General features: G+C 41.2%; 3 protein-coding genes and 2 pseudogenes across 3 annotated transcripts; 4 read left to right on the top strand and 1 right to left on the bottom strand.

The window, feature by feature from the left end:
* Positions 1-562: 562 nt before the first annotated feature.
* On the top strand, positions 563-1,714 carry LOC141823338 (CBS domain-containing protein CBSX5-like). The gene is made up of 3 exons (XM_074710613.1): positions 563-882; positions 950-1,283; positions 1,409-1,714. The coding sequence occupies exons 1-3, from the start codon at positions 563-565 to the stop codon at positions 1,712-1,714; spliced, it is 960 nt and encodes a 319-aa protein (XP_074566714.1).
* Positions 1,715-5,459: 3,745 nt separating this feature from the next.
* On the top strand, positions 5,460-7,546 carry LOC141823327 (L-type lectin-domain containing receptor kinase IV.2-like; annotated as a pseudogene).
* Positions 7,547-8,983: 1,437 nt separating this feature from the next.
* Positions 8,984-9,559, bottom strand: LOC141812669 (uncharacterized). Its single transcript, XM_074700686.1, has one exon. It carries the CDS (start codon positions 9,487-9,489, stop codon positions 9,223-9,225), a length of 267 nt encoding a protein of 88 aa, XP_074556787.1. The 5' UTR covers positions 9,490-9,559; the 3' UTR covers positions 8,984-9,222.
* Positions 9,560-9,881: 322 nt separating this feature from the next.
* On the top strand, positions 9,882-11,088 carry LOC141812659 (CBS domain-containing protein CBSX5-like; annotated as a pseudogene).
* An 831-nt stretch (positions 11,089-11,919) lies between these two features.
* On the top strand, positions 11,920-16,788 carry LOC141812651 (putative serine/threonine-protein kinase). Its single transcript, XM_074700667.1, has 7 exons — positions 11,920-12,081; positions 12,498-12,613; positions 13,831-13,946; positions 14,595-14,805; positions 14,887-15,124; positions 15,679-15,826; positions 16,192-16,788. The coding sequence occupies exons 2-7, from the start codon at positions 12,541-12,543 to the stop codon at positions 16,540-16,542; spliced, it is 1,137 nt and encodes a 378-aa protein (XP_074556768.1). The 5' UTR covers positions 11,920-12,081; positions 12,498-12,540; the 3' UTR covers positions 16,543-16,788.
* The last annotated feature ends 6,940 nt before the right edge of the window (positions 16,789-23,728 follow it).

The raw sequence follows: 23,728 nt of genomic DNA, 5'->3' as shown, positions 1-23,728 counted from the left end.
GTCGATCCTTGGCCTCTTCCTCATCGTCGTCGTCGTCGGTGCTGAGGTTGATGCAGGAGCAGCGCTCGAGGGAGGCAAAGAACGCCGACGAGAAGCTCGCCCCCACCTAGTTCATCACTCGGTCGAGCTTCTCGCAGGAGACGAGGCTCGTGTTCTCCATCGACGTATCTGGATTGAAATCGAGGCGGCAGAGGTGACGAACCCTAGCGATTCCAGCAGCTGCAGAAGCGGGGAAGGCATCAAAAGTCCGGAGCGGCGGCGCATGAAATAGAAGAACGTGAAACCTAATCCCGGTCGAATCACTAAACCGGTTGGTCCATCGCAGGTGGAACAAGTTCGGTTCGACCACTTCCCTCGCTAATCCGCTCCTGCCATGTTCCGCCCACAAGCCTCCCCACGTCTTCCTCACCGCGCCCGTTCCACCTGGTGGCTGGTGGTTGGTGGCTGGTGGTGCACGCCTCCGCCGCCACCTCACCGCGCTTTTTATAGGAAAGCCCGCCAGCTACTCTGGCTTCGCGGTTCCGTGACTTCCTCCCCGGTCTTCTTCTGCGCTCGCCGCCGCATGGCATTGAACTCCCTGCAGGCCTACGTGGTGGCGGACCTCTGCATCGGCAAGCCGAGTGCCAGGTCGATTCCACCCACCGCCACCGTCTCCGACGCTCTCCACTCATTCAGAAGAGGCTCCGGAGGCAGCAGCGAGAACCGCCTCGTCGTCTGGGCTACCGACTACTGCCCGTGGAAGATCTGCATGGTGGATATTCTGTATTACCTCTGCGCCGAGGAGAATCTCGACGCGCCCATCGCCGCCATTTCCGCGCTCGTCTCAGTTCTGCTCTTGTACAAGGCCGCCGCCGTCGGCCGGCGCCTTGAACCTGACTCAAGGTTAATTAATACAACTCAAAGCCACCTTTCTGTTTCGAGAATAACTCTTTCTACTGGTGATCGGCAGCATTTTGGAAGCCCTGGACGCCATTGTTGACGGCGCGCGGATCTTTCTTGCCCCCATTTGGAGCAAGCTCGACGGACGCGGCGGTGGTGGCAACTCCGAGTTCTGCTGGCTGACGCAAGAGGACTTCGCCCGTTTCTTCCTCAATTTTATCCCCCTTTTCTCCTCTGTTTCCGCCCTCTCCATCACCGAGCTCGCCCTCATCCGTCCAGCCTCTCTAACCGTCCTCCCGCGAGACCCCGATCACTCTGCCCTCCCCCTCATCCGCACCGCCCACTCCGACCAGACAATAAAGGAAAAAGACCAAACATTTCTGCCACTTCTCAAGGCGAACATGGTGCTATGAATTGGTCAGCTTCTCCAGGATCTATGTTCCCCAAAGCTAATGCATCTTTTCCTCCAAAAAGCAACTTTATGTCAACTGCAGATTTACTAAGCAATCGAAATTCTGCCATTTATCAGCTGGACCAACCTGGTGGTAGGAATTGGCCAGGTCCTCCAGGATCTCTGCTTCCTGAAACTCATGCATCTTTTCCTCCAAAAAGCAACTTTACATCAACTGCAGATTTACTAAGCAATCAAACTTCTGCCATTTATCAGCTGGACCAACCTGGTGGTAGGAATTGGCCAGGTCCTCCAGGATCTCTGCTTCCTGGAGCTCATGCATCTTTTCCTCCAAAACAAAACTTTACATTTACATCACACACCAATTCACCAAGCTATCCAACTGCAGGCATTTCTCAGGGAGAATCTAGTGTTGTAAACTAAAACTGGCCAGGTCCTCCAGGATCTATGCTTCCCGAAGTTCATGCGTCCTTTCCTCTGAAAAGCAACTTTACATCATATGCTGATTTTTAATCGGGCTTTCTCCATTGTCTGTCAAATATGAATCCTCCTCATGCCATCACAAACACAACGGAACTCAAGTGGTTCCCTGGTTATTTGAAGAGCAGAGACTTTCAAGATCAGTAACGTGGATTAATTTGTTCCGACAATGTACCCTCTCGGTATGTACCTAGCCCATCCACCGTGAGCAACCATTACCCTGGTAAAAGGTGACACAAGCTTTTGACTATGTTGTTATGCGGTTACATTACATACAAAGTTCTTGTCAATCTTAATCGCATAAAGGTGTTGAACATTGAGAAAATTGGTAAGATTTCACATCATGCTCCTTTATAATCCTACTGATAGAAGGTTTTTGTCCTTGTTAAAAATAGATAGAGCGTGCCTTTTTTTTCTTCATTATCTTGGTTACAGCTCTATTGGACGCTCATGGTTTACATGCATAATTCCCTTCTGTGAATCGTCTAATTTACATGGCTGTTCATGTGCAGAGTATTGCTATTTTATCATTGCTTCATAAACATTGTTCTGTGATCTGAATATGAAAACATGGTTTCCTAATGCTGTTAACATAAAGCTAAAGGTAGTGTATTTAAAAAGCAGATCAGATTGGCCAGTTTAACTGGTTGATGCTGGCATCAAAAGCTAATCGTGTTTGATTTATTGTAGTTATATAAATTAATAATTTTGTTTTAGAAAATAGTAAATAAATATTGATCATTAGAAACAAAAAAAGATAGAAGCAAGAGTTAAAAAGAATAAATCTGAACCATGTTCTTACTAACAATCTCAAACATTAATTTTTCATTCATTTTAGAAATTAATTTTCCACTATCTGCTTCTGAAATATTTATTCATGTTCTTATTCAATTTATTGGTTACAAAAATTAAGGATTTCATCATGAACCTCATAGATGTCTCTACTATTCAGTCTTTTGATGTAATGCTGGCCGTTTGTTTATAAACGATCCAGAGTAACTATATCACAATTGAATTGGAGACTTTACGGTTTATCTCATAGTAGTTTTTCATCTATTATCAAGATAAAATAAATTCAGAAGAGTAAATTACAGTCCATATGATAGCTCAGTAGTTTCAGTGATTCAAACACGAGAAGCGAAGTTCTGCATTAGAAGGTTTCCTTTGACGTATGGAATGCAAGAATATTTTACAATACGATAGGCTGTTCATATCCACAAAATTCTAAAATTTGATAGGGAATTAACTGTCCATATCCTCAAAATTCTACAATATGATAGTGTAATAATTGTCCATATCCTTAAAAATCTCTTAACTAACTATATCAAGTCTGGAATGTCAGCTTCTATGTTATTGCATATAGAAGGTTCCTTTCACACTTAATGATTTCACACGGTTAATTTTATAATCATCTATGAGAAGATAAATCGAAAAGTTACAGTTGATCATTACGAAAAAGTTTTTTTTAACTTTGTTGAAATTCAATCTTTATCCACTTTAATAAATCTGTTTTATCGTAATTTCAATTCAATTATATCTTGAGAGTAAGATTTCTTTCCCACTAATTTTGTGGTATATTATTAAACACAAAGGTGTATCAGTTGGTCAAAATTAAAAAGTCAAAATATCATGCATAAAGGTGTCTCAGTTGGTCAAAATTAAAAAGTCAATATAGGCGCTTTTTTTAAAGTCTAATGGACGAAGTGTCTAAAATATTTTTATTATTGGTGCACAAAATACTAGATCTTTCCTAAGATTTCGATGTTTGATAATATACCTAAGTCTGATCAGTTTGACTAAGGGTTGATCCAAACAGGATTTGATATTTGGATATGTGGAAGTGAGTGAAGTCTAGTCAGATGATTAGCGAGAAGTCCTAGTCGGTTAGACTAGGCAGTGGAAGTCCTAATCTGAAAGATCGGGCAAGGGAAGTCCTGATAAGTGAAGCTAGGCAAGAGAAAATCCTAGTTGTAGGCTAGGTAAAGGGAAGTCCTGATTTGGAGGATCAGGCGGAAGTCTTGGCAGAGTCGAAGCACTAGGTGAAGTTTGGGCAGGTCTGGAGGATCGAGTCGCAGCAGAAGTCTGGACTGGTTTGGAGAACCGAGTCGCAGCAGAAGTCTGGGCTGATCTGGAGGATCGAGTTGCAGCAGAAGTCTGGGCTGGTCAGAGAGGACCAAGCCGCAGCATAAATCCTAGGGGCTGAGGACAGAACCGAGCAAAAGTCCAACAAGTCAGGAGGACTTGGTTGGCAAAGGTAAATTCTTCAGAGTGGAGTGGGTAAGGACGCGTTTCCGAAGTGGAACAGTAGGCGTCAGACTAACCTAGGATTTCGGTAGAAATTTTAAGTTAGACCCACAAAATAAGGGTAGGATGTGTTGCTTTGTTTGCATGCTTATCTTGCAGGAATCATGATGCAGGGGCAACACATGAGGAGTCCGACTTCAACGGGTCATAACTTTTGACTCGGGACTCAGAACGAGACATGGTCAAATGCGTTTCGAAACCCTTTCAGAGCTCTACAAAAAGTGTCTTTGGAGTCGACTCAACTGTAGCTTGAGTCGACTCGAGTGAGCCTGGAGTCGACTCAGATAAGTCTGGAGTCGACTCAGACAATGGATAACGAGCAGGATGAAGAGTTACTGCCACATCGACTGGAGTCGACCCAGATAAGCCTGGAGTCGACTCAGGAGCAGTATAAAAGAAGGTGAACGTGCTCAAATGAAGCATATCGATCTAGAAGTCGTCCTTTCTTACAAGTGGTGATTCAGAACGCGAATGGAGCTAAGATCTTGCAATCGGGGAAGATCCAGGAGGAGTGCAAGGCGCTTAAGACTTCCAGAACGACATCGAGAAGTTTGGTTTAATTTCTTTACTTATCCTGCTTTAATGTTATATTTATTATAATTTAGTTTTGGACTGTAGGATGGGTTTCTTCGCCTCCGAACAAGGTTCGAAAAGGAGACCACTAGTGGACGGGCGCCTTCCGTACATAGGCCTTGGACGTATTAACCATGGGTGGTTAGGAACCAAGTAAATCCACGTGTTCCTTTGTTTTGTTTTCTAATATTCGACTGTAAGTTTTTGTTTGATAGAACGAACGATTTTTGAAAAGTGACGACACGCTATTCACTCCCTCCCTCTAACATGTCAAATCGATTTAGATCTGGCCCAGACCCAACCTGGGTCAATGGGCCAGGTGGCCCGTTGACCCGGTTAGCCGGGCCGAACCGGCGGCCTCTCCTTACTAAATGGACTTATGGACTGCAACGAGGAGAACGATTAGACTTTTTATTAATTTATTAAAAAAAGGACCCGCCGGTTCACGTACATCTTTCTTCTCCTTACTCGTCGCTCCACGTTGCATGCATGCAGCAAAGTCGTCGACTTTTCGTACCTGTGCACGCATAAAGAAGAAAGAACGAATTAAAGGCCAAGGGCAAGGATACAGGGTATACTTTTATATATATTGAGTCGTTGCCAGAGGAGACTTGCAAGTCGTTGACTGGGACAAGAGAGATCTAAACTGAACCATGGTTAGTTAACCTGCACTGCTGGGGAGGTAATTTCAGCATCACTGTTCAGATATTTCTAAGAGATGTTGCTGCAGCAACATACATGTATTGATCAATAAATAGTGTTGAAAGTTGGACTTGTAGCTAACACCTGCTTGCTTGTTTCTGCTCAAAACATGAACAACTCATCCGTTTCCCTCATGTATTCCCTCCTCTTCTTCTCCCTTTGTTTATCAGCAGCTCTAGCCACTGAGTTTCTCTTCAATGGGTTCCGAGATGCTGCGAAAAACCTGAGCATGGACGGTGCTGCGCTTATCACATCCAATGGAGTTCTCCAGATAACCAATGACAGCATGAGGCAAATCGGCCACGCCTTCTTTAGCTCTCCTGTCCTAATGTTGAAGAAGGAATCTACGTCCTCTCCTGCTCGGTCATTCAGTACGACGTTCGTGTTCAACATCATCACTTACAATGGCAGCGGAGGGCATGGCATCGCCTTTGTGGTTGCCCCCTCCATCCCCCTTCGTGAAGTTGAAGCCGGTCAGTACCTTGGACTTCTTGACGAGGATAACAACGGCGACTCCTCCAACCATCTCTTCGCTATAGAGTTCGACACTACAGCCCATGGACAGTTTGCTGACATAAATGATAACCATGTCGGAGTGGACATTAACAACCTCAGTTCAGTTGTTGCGAGTGCCTGCTGCTTATCAGACAGATGAGCTTGAAAATGTGTCGGTGAACTTGTTGGGTGGAGAGCCAATTCAGGCGTGGATCGACTACGATGGTGCTGTGAAAGTTTTGAACGTCACCATCGCTCCATTTATGCTTACAAAGCCGCACCGACCTCTCATATCTTGGCCAATCGATCTTTCGCCAATATTCAAGGAATACATGTATGTCGGTTTCTCCTCAGCAACTGGGAAGGTCATGAGCTACCATTATGTTCTAGGCTGGAGCTTTAGCACAAATGAATCAGCACCCAATTTAACTCTATCGGAATTGCCTCTTCCTCTAAGGAAAAAGGTAAACTCACCAACTACTTCAAGATTTTTTACCGTTAAGGCTGTGCTTGTGTCTTCCCTTATCACATTAGTGTTTGTGTTGTTCTTATTCCTTGTGTCTAAGTACTTACAAAATCGAAGGAAACTATTAGAAAACCTTGAGGATTTGGGAGTTAGACTACCCCAATCGGTTTCCGTATAAAGAGCTCTATAGAGCGACCAGAGGTTTTAAAGAAACCGAGGTCCTTGGCTCAGGAGGTTTCGGTAAAGTCTACAGAGGGACCTTGTGGCGCACCGAAAAACAAGTGGCCATAAAAAAGATCTCAAATACATCTAGCCAAGGTGTGCGGGAGTTCATTGCGGAGCTTTCTAGTTTAGGCCAAATGAGACATCGGAACATCGTGCAACTCCTAGGATGGTGCAAGCGAAATGAGGACCTCCTCCTCGTCTATGACTACATGCCCAACGGAAGCCTCGACACCTTCCTCTTCGATGACAATAACAGCACCAACTTGAGTTGGAACCAGAGATTCAAAATTCTGAAGGATATCGCATTTGGGCTGGTCTACTTGCATGAAGATTGGGAGCAAGTGGTAGTTCATAGAGATATCAAGTCCAGCAACGTACTACTAGATGCCGAGCTGAATGGAAGGCTGGGTGATTTCGGCCTTGCTAGGCTATACGAGCATGGAAAGAACCCCCACACCACCCACATTGTGGGGACTGTGGGCTATATTTCCCCTGAGTTATCGCATACCGGAAAGGCCACGACCGGATCAGATGTGTTTGCTTATGGCATATTGCTCTTCGAGGTGGCTTCTGGTCGGAGGCCAATAGAACACACTGCTCCATCAACGCAGGTGGTTCTAATTGATTGGGTGCGAGAGTGCCACACCATGAACAAACTACTAACTGTCGTAGATCCAAGGCTAAATGAACACTACGACAAGGAGGAAATGGAACTGGTGCTAAAGTTGGGATTGCTTTGTTCTCAATCTACTCCTGAAGCAAGACCTACCATGAGGCAAGTGACACAATATCTCAGTGGCAATGACATTCTCAGTGATGATGTTGCTTTTGTGTTCTCAGAAAAAAACCCACTCGATTTGAGCTATCAACTTCGATATACTTCATCATCCAAAGAAGTGATGTCGTCTACTTCTCAGCCAAGGGAGATGACAGACAGAGCTAAGGTACAAACTGTGCTAGGGATATTCATCCACCACTTTAACTATTTATTATGGCCTAGGGAAATATGAATTTAGGGTTTGAAATGTGAAGCGATTACTAAGTACCAACAATAATTGTTTATCCATTTGTTGTTGTTGTTGTTGTTGTTGTTGTTACTGTTGCTGTTGTTCTCCAAGTTAACCGAGTGGCACAACTGGTTTGCCAGTGTTAGAATTAGCTCTTCCTGTATCTCTAATGGAGTTGTAATATCCAATCCATGCATGATAATGCTTCGATCAACTTTTCCAATGGAATCTCCAACCTATATCACACATTATACTTCATACTAGAATTATGTATAGTTATACATAACTAAATGCAACCGTCAGTGAAAATGGTAATGGATATTTCCTATTTTCAGTTTCTGATTTCCCTACTAATTTTTCATCTTCTAGTTCCTGAACGTTGGAAAACATCAGAGTGATCACTGGAGGTTAAAACTTTAAAGAAAATTCAGACAGACTATTGTTGCTCTAATGGACTTCATTCAACCTGGAATTCTGTAGTAATGCTATATCTGAATAGCTAGTCCTGAGAATCCCACACTAGGTTTATGGTCTAATACTCTGAATCTAGATTTACCCCTTCCACGCCCAAGTCAGACAGCTGACACTCAAATACCGAATGTTTAGAAAAAACATTGTTCAATACCTAGGTCTGTATCTAGGGTAGATACTCACACACAAGTTTAATCAGGATACTTGGCAATTGACATTCAGAAATCAAGGTTAGTTAGATCCATCTGTAGGCCTTTGGGCCTTCCTCTTACTAAAAGCAAAAGGAACTAGCTTTAAAAGGGAAGCTTTACACCCATATTGCCTCTCTAATCAAAGAGATAGTAGTCAAGTACCCGCGAAGAGATAAGAAACCCTCAATTTAATCATTTCACATAATCCACGAAAAGAAAAGGATCGGCATCAAAAAAATCATGGTAGTAGAATCTAAATACACATACCATAACCTCATACTTGCAAGCAAGCACAATTTTGAAGGGTTGGAGCAAGCCAAGTACAACCAAAAGGACTTTGATCTCTTAGGATGACCAAAGAGTAATGAAGTAATTACCATATATAAAGAAACCAAAGAAGGAATTGATCTTGACAATAAAGGAAAAAGACCAAGTAAAAGTATAAATAATTTGTAATTAACTTAATTGTGTCTTTATTTAATTATCTTACTTCACCAGGTTGCCTCTTTATTAGATATAAGAAGTCATGTGTGTAATGAAGGACAGAGAAGAAATACAAGTAATCTAACTATTACATAGCTCTCTCTGCCCATCTCCTCCGAATCTATTTGTTATTCTCTCTTTCTCCTTCACAACCACACATGGTTCTCGACAAACCCTCACATTAATTTGTAGTGTTTCATCCTAGCGAGCGAAAGCATCAGTGATCAATCATGGCTAAAAAAGGAACAGAAAAGACCTTTCATTTCAAAGATAACACCAACAAACAATAATACTATGGCTAAAAGAGAAGTAGTAATCTATAGTAAGGAACAAGACCGGTATTTACAGACTACATATGCACATAGGACTATAGGAAAGCTTGTGCAGAATAGAACCATAAGTTTCTGTACTCAAACCTGGCAATAGCATGCGACTCAATAGCTAAAGTTGCTGGTTTCATCCACACAACAGGCCGGAAGCTAAGAAATTAACTTCAATTACCGTATAGTGAAGCGCCGGTGCAAGGATCAGCAACTATAAAGGGGGAAGCTTGTCGGCGGCAGTAGGGCTTGTGGAGACGGGAAGAGCGGCATCGGGGCCGAAGGGGGCTTCGAGGGCGTCAGGCTTGATGAACATCAGCGGTCGATCCTTGGCCTCTTCCTCATCGTCGTCGTCGTCGGTGCTGAGGTTGATGCAGGAGCAGCGCTCGAGGGAGGCGAAGAACGCCGAGGAGAAGCTCGCCCCCACCCAGTTCATCACTCGGTCGAGCTTCTCGCAGGAGACGAGGCTCGTGTTCTCCATCGACGTATCTGGATTGAAATCGAGGCGGTGGAGGTGACGAACCCTAGCGATTCCAGCAGCTGCAGAAGCGCGGAAGGCATCAAAAGTCCGGAGCGGAGGCGCATGAAATAGAAGAACGTGAAACCTAATCCCGGTCGAATCACTAAACCGGCTGGTCCATCGCAGGTGGAACAGGTCCGGTTCGACCGCTTCCCTCGCTAATCCGCTCCTGCCATGTTCCGCCCGCAAGCCTCCCCACGCCTTCCTCACCGCGCCCGTTCCACCTGGTGGCTGGTGGCGCACGCCTCCGCCGCCACCTCACCGCGCTTTTTATAGGATAGAAAGCCCGCCAACTACTCTGGCTTCGCGGTTCCGTGACTTCCTCCCCGGTCTTCTTCTGCGCTCGCCGCCGCATGGCATTGAACTCCCTGCAGGCCTACGAGGTGGCTGACCTCTGCATCGGCAAGCCGATTGCCAGGTCGATTCCACCCACCGCCACCGTCTCCGACGCTCTCCACTCATTCAGAAGAGGCTCCGGAGGCAGAAGCGAGAACCGCCTCGTCGTCTGGGCTACCGACTACTGCCCGTGCCCCGTGGAAGGTCTGCATGGTGGATATTCTGTGTTACCTCTCCGCCGAGGAGAATCTCGACGCGCCCATCGCTGCCATTTCCGCGCCCGTCTCAGTTCTGCTCTTGTCAAGGCCGCCACCGTCATCCGGCGCCTCGAACCTTACTCAAGGTTAATTAATACAACTCAAAGCCACCTCTCTGTTTCGAGAATAACTCTTTCTACTGGTGATCGGCAGCATTTTGGGAGCCCTGGACGCCATTGTTGACGGCGCGCGGATCTTTCTTGCCCCCATTCGGAGCAAGCTCGACGGACGCAGCGGTGGTGGCAACTCCGAGTTCTGCTGGCTGACGCAGGAGGACTTCGCCCGTTTCTCCCTCAATTTTATCCGCCCTCTCCATCACCGAGCTGGCCCTCATCCGTCCCGCCTCTCTAACCGTCCTCCTGCGAGACCCCGCTCTCTCTGCCCTCCCCCTCATCCGCACCGCCCACTCCGACCAGACATCCGTTGCGGTCGTCTCCGACGACGGCTGCCTCGTCGGAGAGATATCCCCCTCCGCGCTCCTCGACTACATCCCCGCCCTCTCCGCAGGCAACCTCGTGTCCTTCCTCGACTACATCCCCGCCCAGCGTCGGCCGTGAGGTCGATCAAGGAGCAGCTGAGGGTGAAGGGGCTGCATGTCATGCTGGAGCTGCTGCAGGAGGGCGACTTCTCGCCTCCATTCTCACCTTCGGCGTCATCGTCTTCTTCTTCTTCTTCTTCTTCTTCTTCGTCGGACGAAGAGTATTGCCGAGGCGGGTGAGGTCCATGGAAGCGGCCCCAAGGATGGGGCGGCTGTCGAACGAAGCAATAGTGTGCCACCCAAGGAGCTCTCCGGTGGCAGTCATGATACAGGCTTTGGCGCACCGGGTGAGCTACGTGTGGGTGGTGGACGATGACTACTTGCTCGCCGGTGCCGTGATATTCTCCGGTACGCTGAGGATATTCCGGGAGCAGCTGGAACAATTTAATCCCAACCGTCCATTTGCAAAGCCAGATTAAATGTCGTTTGATCGTGCGGTTGTGGAGCTGAGATTGGGTCAATTTCGCATAAACACCTTTTGCGCGTCAGCTCCGCCAATCCTAATAAAAAAGTCAAACTATAAATCTAATTAAAAAGTCAAATTTTAACGAAATTGAAACTTTCTTGATAGTGATTAATTATAATTTTTTAATTTATATTTTTATAAAAAATTATAAGATCAATCATGTAGAATGGAACGATAAATTCTATTTTTATTGTAGAATTTATATATATATATATATAAATAATATTAGACATATAATTGTGATGAAATGAAAGTCCAACGCAAGTATTTATCTTCTAGTGATTATGATTGACCCGATCATTTTGATTATGATTGACCTAGACCATTTTGACTTTTTTTTATATAAAACAATTTGTTTTTGTTTTTATTTTCATTAAAATAACAACAAAGTCCCAAATTAGTCAATAATTACGACCTACACTTAAGGAAAATTAGTCCTATAATCAACGGCGGCGTTGAAGGGACACATGGCTTAGCACAACACGGCTCCGGTCTACGTTGTGTTCGGTCTAAGCCATCCCTGACTGGCTCGACCTGTGGACCAAATCCATCCGTCGGACCAGACCAAATCGGGCTTGGCCGGTCCGGGTTAAAGATGGCCCCGGCCCAAATGCCGCTGCAGGACTCGAGACCAACGACCACGCGGAAGTCTTCCATCCGACGGCGGGGAACGACGGGGAGCAAGCGGTCGGTGTCATTTAAATCAACGGAATGCATTTCATGACGACGAGAGTGTGCGAGATTTACAGTGGCGACGAAGTCTTCGGCTGTGGCTCGCTCTGCTTAATCGGTAGAAGAATTCTACACATTTTGCTTTGAAATTGAACTGTTATCCCTCTTTGACTTGTTCTTTGCGTTAGGGATTCGTAGACTACTGGTGGAAGCCACTGATTTAAATCAAGCATCGCTGCCCACTTCTGTAATCGCAGCGTTGCGGAGCGTGGATCTGCAGAAAGGTTCGATCTTTTCGCATTCTTGCACTGGTTTCTACGGGATCTTTATGTTGTTTTGGGTGGATAATTAATATTTTCACGAGATGAATGATTTCTCGAATGCTTCTTTCGTAAAGATAGGATTTTTTTTTACCTGTGCGCTCTTTGGACTTTGTCTCGAGCTGCTGGGGCAGATTCTTGGATGATCTAACATGTGCAGATGCCCTGATTTTTTAGTAGCCAAGAGCTAGCACTTCTGTGCTGAGCGCTGTGGAAGTGGCATCATTTAGCTCATTTACTTGAATCACTGTTCGTAGTAGTTATGTACTTAAATATACTTGTTTGGTGAATGAATTTGTGAGTTTTTTGTACCAAAACTTTGATTTCATGGAAGATTAGCTATATATATTCCTTCTCTAATTTGCTCATATTCATATCAGAGTGAGGCAGCATATGCTGAATTGGTGAATCGATCAAGGGAACATGAGTTGTTCCTGTTTTGGTGCTTCATTGTCCCGGAAAAAGCATCTTAATCCTTCTGCAAGGGACCAAAATGGTAAATTACTGTGATAAGCAGCAGTATAAGTTGTTCAGAAATTTTTGGGGCAATTATTATGTTTACAATTATGTCTTTCTTTGGCACCTGCAATATTCTCTGTAGTATAGCTTGTGAATCGATATAAGCTTCCACTTTCTTTCTTATCTGGATGATACTTTTTTCTCAGAATCATATATGACTTTCCTGTGATTAACATGGTATCGAAAGCTTATGAAACTTCATTGTCGCATGTTCTCACATGAATCATCCCCAAGTTACGTCTGTTTTAACTGTTTCAGGTCATCCACATGAATCTTATCACTTCATTGATCCCTATACAAGGCTACAAGAATATCCTCATAAAAAAATTATTACTTTTTTGCACCTTTTGTCACACTATAAGGTTAATATTGATTAATTATAATTCACTAGGTAATTTCTTGCGAAGGATGTGGTAATTATAATAGGTTTAGTTGGTAGGATGTGACTGTTCAAATTTAAGAAATTTTGGCTTGATATCCACAAGACATTGTATATGCACGCCTTTTCTTTTGGAAAGTAAATGAGACCATGAATATGTTGAGAAAAGCGTTGCCGCTATACTTTTAGATGAGGTCAACTGAAAATTTTCAATAATGGTGCACTGAATTTCAGCTTAGAAAAGAGTGAGGAATGAGGATAGCATATTGAAATGTGAAGAGAATAGTTGAATACTGAATAGAACATTTACCTTTCTCTTCTATTGTTTATATACCAAATGAACCTTTTTATTGTGTACATGAATAGTTATGTTCCATTAGGCTTCTGGTTAGCTAGATGTTTACTTCTACCAAGTTCAACTCCAAATAACTTACTAGGCTCATCTCCAGTTTGAAATTTTACTCCTGAGCATGATCTTCATAATTCACTCATTTCCTACTCCCATAGTATTGTGACCTATGGCATTGTGGAAACTGCAACACAAATTTTATAGTGTATATTTCATACTCTGAGTAGCATGATCTTTTTTTCATATTGTCTACATTTTACAAATAATTGGTCCTTATGCATATAAATATATCTAGAAAAGACTCAAACTGGGTGCTTTCTTGACACTTGTTTCACATATGTAATTACAAACATTTTTGTACTGAAAATTTTCACAAATACCTTGTATATATATATCCAATAATATCATTTAAATTCCCTGTTAATATTTGTGATATATCTTGTATTAACACATATTCTCCTTACAGTGCTTTCATCAGAAAAGAATATAAGACTTTTCTCTTATGCCGAGCTTAAATTAGCAACAAACAATTTCCATCCAAGCAACAAAATTGGCCGGGGTGGTTTTGGAACAGTATACAAGGTATGCATCAAAATCTAAGTGTTCTAGCTTGTGATATTCATTGTAGAGATAGCATGTTTCTTGTTCTACAGTTTGCATTTGGGCTTTATATGGGTGTTTCGAGAATCTGTGGTATTGTTATACTATTTGTTTTCTTTGGATTCTGTCCAAGGAAACAAGATGAATAGAATAGAATAGAATGAAAGTGAGTTGATATATCGTTTCTTTCTTTACACTTTGACTTAAACTGCTTCATTTTCATCCTATTTCTTTCCATTCGGTAGAAGACAACATTTATTAGATATCCAACAATTTCTAATAAAAGCTTTCGACTCCTTTGGATGTTCTATATCTTTATAGGAACCTAGAATAAGTTTTGTTCTTAACTATGGCAATGGCTGTCTTTTAGTGTAATAATGCTTGAAAATCTGGAGATACTTGCCCTAAGTTATTAAATGTCCTTTCTGTAATCCACATGGCATGCACCAAATCTGTTTTTCTTACTGTTACTCAAGCTTACTGACACAGTAAAATCCAGAAAGAGGAATCTTATGTTGAGCTTACAAACAATAAACAAATAATAGGAAGACATAGTTTTTGAATTTTGAATTGTGATTAAAAAAAAATATCTCTCATACATTTCTCCTTTTACCCTTGCAATTGTGTCAGGGAACCCTTAGGGATGGAGTAGTTGTTGCAACAAAGGTTCTTTCTGCAGAATCACGTCAAGGAGTTAGAGAGTTCTTGACTGAGATTGACGTTATCTCCAATGTCAAGCATCCAAACCTTGTTGAGCTTATTGGTTGCTGTGTTGAAGGCGCGAATCGCATCTTAGTATATGAGTTTGTGGAAAATGGTAGCCTAGTCCGTGCAGTACTAGGTAACTGTCACATTTTAGTATAACTGGTTGTTGGTTTCATTAGCATATATAATTTCATCAATTGCTTGTTTTATCTTCTAGGTCCAATCAGTGAAGCGACTAAGCTGAACTGGCAGATCAGATCTGAGGTTTGTTTGGGTATTGCCAGGGGAATTGCACATCTTCATGAGGTTCTTGTACCACCAATTGTTCACAGGGACATCAAACCTAGCAATATTCTTCTTGACAGCAATTTTGTCCCCAAGATTGGAGATTTTGGTGTAGCTAAGTTATTTCCTGATAATATTACCCACATCAGCACCCGTGTAGCTGGAACAACGTATGATTTCGCCTATCATTGAGCTTCCTTAAATTAATAATTCTTTCTGTATTCTTATATTCTCTATTATGCATTAGCAACCGACAACTATTGCAAAATATCTTACACTACACACTAAAGGTTACCTTTATTTCAAAGTTAATATAGAAATGAGTGATATGCATTGTCTGACTAAGGATGTTATAGTTATTTATGATTTAACATTATCACCAAGGGTTGGTTAAGGATCATATCCATCTGCATATCAGATGAAATTGGTGCAATGTTTAACTTAAATAGCATATGATGTGACATTCATGATCCAATATGCTACTGCATGTTTAAGCTGTAGTTTCAGTTTAAGCGAAACTGCAAGTATGATGAAATACTAAGAGTACCTCATATATAAAAATCTCCAGGGAAAGTGAAAAGCCTTGTTCTCGAAATAGTTTTTCTTTTAATGTCTTGGTGTGCAAAAATTTTGAATGATGGAATGTATATATGTTTATATGGGCTTTTTTAGTAAGATTCGTAAGTTTCTCTTTTCATATTAAATAATGATAACATTGATGCAGTGGCTACTTGGCACCTGAATATGCTTTGCAAGGCCAATTAACAAAGAAAGCAGACATTTATAGCTTTGGAGTTGTCCTTTTGGAAATAATTAGTGGCAGAAGCAACTCAAGGTCATTTTCAGAAAGAGGGAAACCACTTGTGGAATGGGTAAGGACTTATTTCGAGTATATTCCACGTACCTACTTTCCCACCGTTTCATGTGATCTTCTGTTTTATCATCTGTCACTTATAGCTAGCAATATCTTGTGCAATCGTATAGCTTGAGATAGGTTATGGTAAACCATCCCTATATTTGTAATGGTGGTAGCACACATTAAGTATTTCTTCGTGGGTTGTTTTTATTGCTGGAATGGTCCGTCCATGTTAAATTGATTGTTTGATCTTCGCTAAAGCGCTAAATGTCTTCTTTTTAACATCGCATCGCGCCATCGCCTTGACCACGTGCTTGAATTGCGGATGTTAAGTTGATTTTTCTTAGCCATCATATCAATTAATTCATTTGCCATTCACAGGTATGGAAGCTGTTTGAGGAGAAGAGGGTCATTGAGGTTGTAGACCCTGCTCTGAAAGACTACCATCATGAAGAAGTTTTAAGGTATATCAAAGTAGCTCTTTTCTGCACACAAGCTGCAAGTGTGCGTCGGCCGACCATGCTCCAAGTTCTCGACATGCTATCTAAGCCAGTACAGATCAATGATAAAGAAATTACCCAGCCTGGTTACATGGAAGACTCTGGGAAATTTGTCAAAGGTTCAGGTGCAACAACTTCGACAAGTTCTCAGTCGAAATTTTCCACAAGGATCGATACAACCATCCCTTTCTCCTCTAGTCAGGCTACTTGTACTGAAATTTCTCCAAGATGAACTTTGCCAAAGCAGTGTATCAAGTGGGATTCTTTTGCATAAAACTAGTGCAATTTAGGAACCTTTCAGAGATTTCTCTTAGAACACAATTACTGGAGAGTTCAGGTCAATGGATTTTGATCCTGTATCTGATTTTGTTTTCTTTACAGTTGGTAAATGGTAACGATCATATTTTTTTTGTTTTATTTGTATATAAGATTAGGTGAAGCAGAACACATGAAATATATATAAATCAGTTTCAATATCTGGATCATTCAGATGATTTTCAGCTTGATACTTGATAAAATTATCAATTTCGATTTGGTTTTGATTTTTATAATGTTTATATATAGGTAAATATATATATAAAGAGAGAGATATCATTAGGTTAATTGTTGAAATTTATTATTATTGTTTGCTTAACCTTAAATTATAATAAACTTCATTGTTAATTTTAATAGGATTGTTGTTTGTAAGTTATTTCTTATTGATTTTTTTATTAATTTATATTTATTTTTTATTTAATGGTTTCAGTGGTAGAATTGAAGTCACACCCCAGATATTTTTTAGGCTGCGGATTTAAAAATATTAAAAATACATTAGAATGCATATATCATTAAATTTTTTATAAACAATTAATTTAAATATTTTAAATCCATTTCGAAAAATATGAACACATTTTACATAATATATGAATGAATGATGTATGCATCGGTTCGGACCATGTTTATATTATAATTATTTTCTATAAATATATTTATCTTTAAAACTCTTTGTTGGTAGGAAAATAAGAAAATCTTTTCTAGAAAAATAGGATGTTTTCTATTTAGATGTGCTATTAAAATCTAGCAAAAATATATTTTATATGCACATAGATTTTTTTTTCTTTTTAAAGCATCTTGAAATTAAAATTTTTAAAAATATTTTCTCTTAAAATAAAAAGAAGCCACAGATTCTCGTCACAAATTTGTGACGAAAATCTGGACCGTTCGATTTTAAAATAGAAGATTAAATCTAGACCATCGCAATCACCCATTTAATCTACGGTTTGAATTTAATCTTAACTTTAAAATCGAACGGTACAGACTCCGTCATAAATTTTATGACGGGAGTATATTGTGACAAGCAGTTTTTTTTATAAATCTAACCATTCTACATGTGTACAAACTTAAATAATTTTAATTTTTTGCACCAGAAAAAAATAATTTTATTTATTTATTTGTCTATTGTCATATGTATATTTATATGTTAATTAAATAGTATTATATATTTTTATTTTTTTTATCCCTATAAATTGAGGGGAAGAGGATCGGACCAACGGCGACGTCGCCGGAGACACTCTTACTGTTAAATTCCTCGGTGCTTCAGTTGAGAAAGAGAAATCCTGCGTGCGCGAGCGCCGCCGCCGATGGCGGAAGCAGAAAAAGAACGACAAAAAATCTTCGGCTCGCTCGGAATACGGAGGAGTGGAGTGTATTCTGAGGAAGGGAAAGTAGAGAGCGGCGCTAAGGTGAACTCTGATTCTCACACCGAGGTGCGTCCCTTAGGGTTTTTGTTGAGTATGATACGTTTGATCTGCGTATCTTCGATCTATATGTTTGTCATTCGATATTAAGAACCTGTAACACCCCGATTATTTCTCCCTATTTTTAGGATTTTTAATTAGATTTAAAATTATAATAAAAGTTCTTTAGTTAAATGATAGAAAAGAGTTTGATAAAATAAAATAGAAAAAAGATTCGTCTCGCAAAGACGAATCCAACAAAATTTGTTTGGGTCAATTTGGAGGTCGTTTGATGGCCGAACCAAGCGAACCAAAATTTAATCTGGTTCGATGTGGGAAATTAGACCCGGTTTAATCGGGATTTCTTAAACCCGAAGTTAGGAGTACTGTGCACTCCTCTTTATAAAAGTTTTTTTTATTTTTTCTCTCCTCTCCGCGCGACTCGCGCCCACGAGCCGCGTCCGCCGCCCGCGCGGACTGCGTCCGCCAGCCCGCCGCCCGATTCCGCCGGCGGAAAACGCGGAACGGAACGAGGAGGAAGCTATAAGAGGAGCCGCGACCCAACCCTAGCCACCACTCATCCTTTTCCTCTGCTCGCGTCCGCCGCGTGAAGACAACCTTCGCCGCCGCCGCGTGGAGAAGCAGCGCCGGCCTTTCTTCCTCCGGTTGTCACCGCCCGGCCAGCCGCCCTCTGCCGGAAGCACCCCGACGTCGCCTGCGACTGCCGACGCCAGCACCGCCTCCCTTCTCCCTCAGCCGCCGCCTTCGTCGGCTGCATCAAGGCAAACCGAAACCGGTGCCGCCCTCTGTTTCCTTCACCCCCAGCACAGCACCGTCGCACCGCCGTCGCCGGAAGACGCGCCGCCGTCTTCCCCTGCACGCGCCACCTGCGTCCTCATCCAGTCGGCGCCGGAGCCGACGCCACCCCTGTTCTGCGGATTCACGCGAGAAGAAGACAGATTTTAATTAATTAGATTTATTAATTAAGGTAAGTTAATTAATTTAAGCAATTTGATTAATTAAAGGTTGTTAATTAAACTAGTTTAGTTAGATACTAATCCATTAATTCGTTAATTAATAGTAAGTTAATAATTAATTAGTTAATTAGTTAATTAGTTAATTGTTTAATCAGTTAATTAAATAGTTAATTAGTAAATCAATTAATTAGTTTAATGGTTAGTATTTGATTAATCAAAGATGTATATGTTGGATTAATCCAATTGGAAAGGTTGAGGGGGTTTAACTAATTAATTGATTAGGTTATGATTAGGTGAAATTCAGATAAGATATAAGAACCATTTGGGATTATTCTAGAATATGTTATTTAGAGGATGTTTTGTTACAGGACTTTGACTCGTGGATCTAGTAGTATTTCGAGGCTCGTAGTGTGACTATTCATCAATAAGGTAAGTACATCTCTCACCTGCAGTATGAGTTGTTCCGTTACTTTCTTTATTGTTTCCATGATATGATTTGATAGAGCATGCATAAAGTATTCTTTCCATGACATCATTTTAAGTTAAAGCATGTGTAAATTGTTTCTTTCCAAATTGCATGATATAAGAAGTATAAGAAATGTATTTTACTTTTAAGAGGCGGGTATCGGGCACAAGGTTCGCCCATGAGAAATGCAAGGGATAAAGGATTCTGGGCACAAGGTTCGCCCATAAGGAAAGGAATCCAGGGCACAAGGTTCGCCCATAATCGAATTCCGGGCACAAGGTTCGCCCATAAGAAAAGGAATTCAAGGCACAAGGTTCGCCTATGTAAGAGATGTCGCATTGATACTTTGTCAGGGCCCAAAGGAAGGATGTTTATTTATTTTCACTTATTATAAATAGTATAAGTTTTCCCATATCATTTACCAGCATTTTTTTCATATAACATTCATATGTTATTACGAAGTTTTCTATGGTTTTTGTGAGTTAGATGATGTACTTACTAAGCGTTGCTTATAGTTTGCATTTCCTCATACTGCAGATAAATAAAAGGAAAAGTTTTAGGAAAGAGGAGGCAGCTGGAGAAGTGTTTGATGTGTGGTGTCGGCGGAACCGCGGAATAAGATCAAGAATTAAGAATATAAATGTTTATTTTATGTCCAAGAATTTATATTTATTTCTTTTGCTTCCGCATGTTAAACAGAAAAAGAAAAGTTTATTTGAGTTATTTTATTTAATGAGTAAAAGTTAAGGAAAGTTAAAGTACGTAACGTCTCCCTATTAGTATAAGAAAGAGGGGGGGCGTTACAAATGGTATCAGAGCAGGTTCCGCCCTTCCGTCACACTCATATCAAGCATCAATCCTACTGCCTTCCAAGTAAGAAAGAATATATGCTTTCTCTTTTTAGAATAATTATTAAGTTAGACATGCTTATTATGACTAGCATGAAGAATGATTCTTAAATTAGATATGATTATTATTAGCATAAAGAATGATTCTTAAGTTAAGAGAATTTTTGCTTGTTTAACAAATTCTCTGTACAAGAGGTTAAGACTAAGAGAAGAGTTGATTCAACTTCAACGTGCAAGGAGAAAGATAGAGAAAGGTTCTTTGTAGGATAAAGATAGAGTAAGGTTCGTTGTAAGTTGAAAAACTTAAGACAGAAAATGATTCTTTAAACTAGTAAATAGAATAGCCATTTCTTCCTATATATATGTAGGTTTTGGATTTGGGTGAAAGTACTTAAGCGAATAGTAATAGGAAAAATAAATTTTTTTTCTTACCAGAATATAGATTAGGTGTAAAGTTTAAAAGATAATACTTGAGAAATACGTAACTAATTAACGTGTTGATGGTATTGGATATAGATCTAAGAAAAGGTAAGGGCAGAGTCATGTAAGAGAAACATAAGAAATGGTTGTAAGACATGAAATTATGATTAAATTATAGGTGATGTTAAACCAACTAATGCAATGGTGTATTTTAGTTTTAATTCGGATGATACATTGGATGGAGGCTGAAACTAGGATTCTAGGTTCATTTAAACCATTTAACTGGTGGAGGACTTGATATTAAACTTGGAATAGTAAGGAGTTTTGGGAGATCCATTTTTGAAAGTAAATATGGATGACATGAGTAAATGTTTGAGATTAGTAGATTATTATATGTTGGAAAGGTCGAAAATGAGATTTCACTTTAGAGAAATTATTGATGCAATTAACCAATTAAGGTAGCGATTGACGGAATCAAAGATTCGAAGGAGCAACTCAGGAACGTGAAGAAGATATGAGCTAAAAATACCCAAGAGTTATTCTAAGTTTCGAGGACGAAACTTTTATAAGGATGGGAGATTGTAACACCCCGATTATTTGTCCCTATTTTTAGGATTTTTAATTAGATTTAAAAGTATAATAAAAGTCCTTTAGTTAAATGATAGAAAGGAGTTTGATAAAATCAAATAGAAGGAAAAGATTCGTTTCGTGAAGACGAATCAAACAAAATTTGTTTGGGTCAATTTGGAGGTCGTTTGATGGCCGAACCAAGCGAACCAAAATTTAATCTGGTTCGATGTGGGAAATTAGACCCGGTTTAATCGGGATTTCTTAAACCCGAAGTTAGGAGTACTGTGCACTCCTCTTTATAAAAGTTTTATTTATTTTTTCTCTCCTCTCCGCGCGACTCGCGCCCACGAGCCGCGTCCGCCCCGCGCGGACTGCGTCCGCCCGATTCCGCCGGCGGAAAACGCGGAACGGAACGAGGAGGAGGCTATAAGAGGAGCCGCGACCCAACCCTAGCCACCACTATCCTTTTCCTCTGCTCGCGTCCGCCGCGTGAAGACAACCTCGCCGCCGCCGCGTGGAGAAGCAGCGCCGGCCTTTCTTCCTCCGGTTGTCACCGCCCGGCCAGCCGCCCTCTGCCGGAAGCACCCCGACGTCGCCTGCGACTGCCGACGCCAGCACCGCATCCCTTCTCCCTCAGCCGCCGCCTTCGTCGGCTGCATCAAGGCAAACCGAAACCGGTGCCGCCCTCTGTTTCCTTCACCCCCAGCACAGCACCGTCGCACCGCCGTCGCCGGAAGACGCGCCGCCGTCTTCCCCTGCACGCGCCACCTGCGTCCTCACCCAGTCGGCGCCGGAGCCGACGCCACCCCTGTTCTGCGGATTCACGCGAGAAGAAGACAGATTTTAATTAATTAGATTTATTAATTAAGGTAAGTTAATTAATTTAAGCAATTTGATTAATTAAAGGTTGTTAATTAAACTAGTTTAGTTAGATACTAATCCATTAATTCGTTAATTAATAGTAAGTTAATAATTAATTAGTTAATTAGTTAATTAGTTAATTAGTTTAATCAGTTAATTAAATAGTTAATTAGTAAATCAATTAATTAGTTTAATGGTTAGTATTTGATTAATCAAAGATGTATATGTTGGATTAATCCAATTGAAAAGGTTGATTAATTGCTTGGGGTTTAATTAATTAATTGATTAGGTTATGATTAGGTGAAATTCAGATAAGATATAAGAACCATTTGGGATTATTCTAGAATATGTTATTTAGAGGATGTTTTGTTACAGGACTTTGACTCGTGGATCTAGTAGTATTTCGAGGCTCGTAGTGTGACTATTCATCAATAAGGTAAGTACATCTCTCACCTGCAGTATGAGTTGTTCCGTTACTTTCTTTATTGTTTCCATGATATGATTTGATAGAGCATGCATAAAGTATTCCTTCCATGACATCATTTTAAGTTAAAGCATGTGTAAATTGTTTCTTTCCAAATTGCATGATATAAGAAGTATAAGAAATGTATTTTACTTTTAAAAGGCGGGTATCGGGCACAAGGTTCGCCCATAAGAAATGCAAGACATAAAGGATTCTGGGCACAAGGTTCGCCCATAAGGAAAGGAATCGAGGGCACAAGGTTCGCCCATAATGAATTCCGGGCACAAGGTACCCCGATACCAAGGCACAAGGTTCGCCTATGTAAGAGATGTCTGCATTGATACCTCGTCTGGGCCCAAAGGATGGATGTTTATTTATTTTCACTTATATATAAATATAAGTTTTCCCATATCCCCTACACATGTTTTTCATATAACATTCATGTTTGCATTACGAAGTTTTCTATGGTTTTTGTGAGTTAGATGATGTACTTACTAAGCATTGCTTATAGTTTGCATTTCCTTATACTGCAGATAAATAAAAGGAAAAGTTTTATGAAAGAGGAGGCAGCTGGAGAAGTGTTTGATGTGTGGTGTTGGCGGAACCGCGGAATAAGATCAAGAATTTAATAAATGTTTATTTTATGTCCAAGAATTTATATTTATTTCTTTGCTTCCGCTTGTTAAACAGAAAAAGAAAAGTTTATTTGAGTTATTTTATTTAATGTAAAAGTTAAGGAAAAGTTAAAGTACGTAACGTCTCCCTATTAGTATAAGAAAGAGGGGGATGTTACAAGGGCGACTTCTCGCCTCCATTCTCACCTTCGGCGTCATCGTCTTCTTCTTCTTCTTCTTCTTCTTCTTCGTCGGACGAAGAGTATTGCCGAGGCGGGTGAGGTCCATGGAAGCGGCCCCAAGGATGGGGCGGCTGTCGAACGAAGCAATAGTGTGCCACCCAAGGAGCTCTCCGGTGGCAGTCATGATACAGGCTTTGGCGCACCGGGTGAGCTACGTGTGGGTGGTGGACGATGACTACTTGCTCGCCGGTGCCGTGATATTCTCCGGTACGCTGAGGATATTCCGGGAGCAGCTGGAACAA

Source organism: Curcuma longa, chromosome 1, assembly GCF_044706935.1.
Source record: "Curcuma longa cultivar G26 ecotype Majalengka, Jawa Barat chromosome 1, ITB_CL_G26_1.1, whole genome shotgun sequence".
NCBI lineage: Eukaryota > Viridiplantae > Streptophyta > Magnoliopsida > Zingiberales > Zingiberaceae > Curcuma > Curcuma longa.
This window is presented reverse-complemented; position numbering and strand designations above follow the sequence as displayed.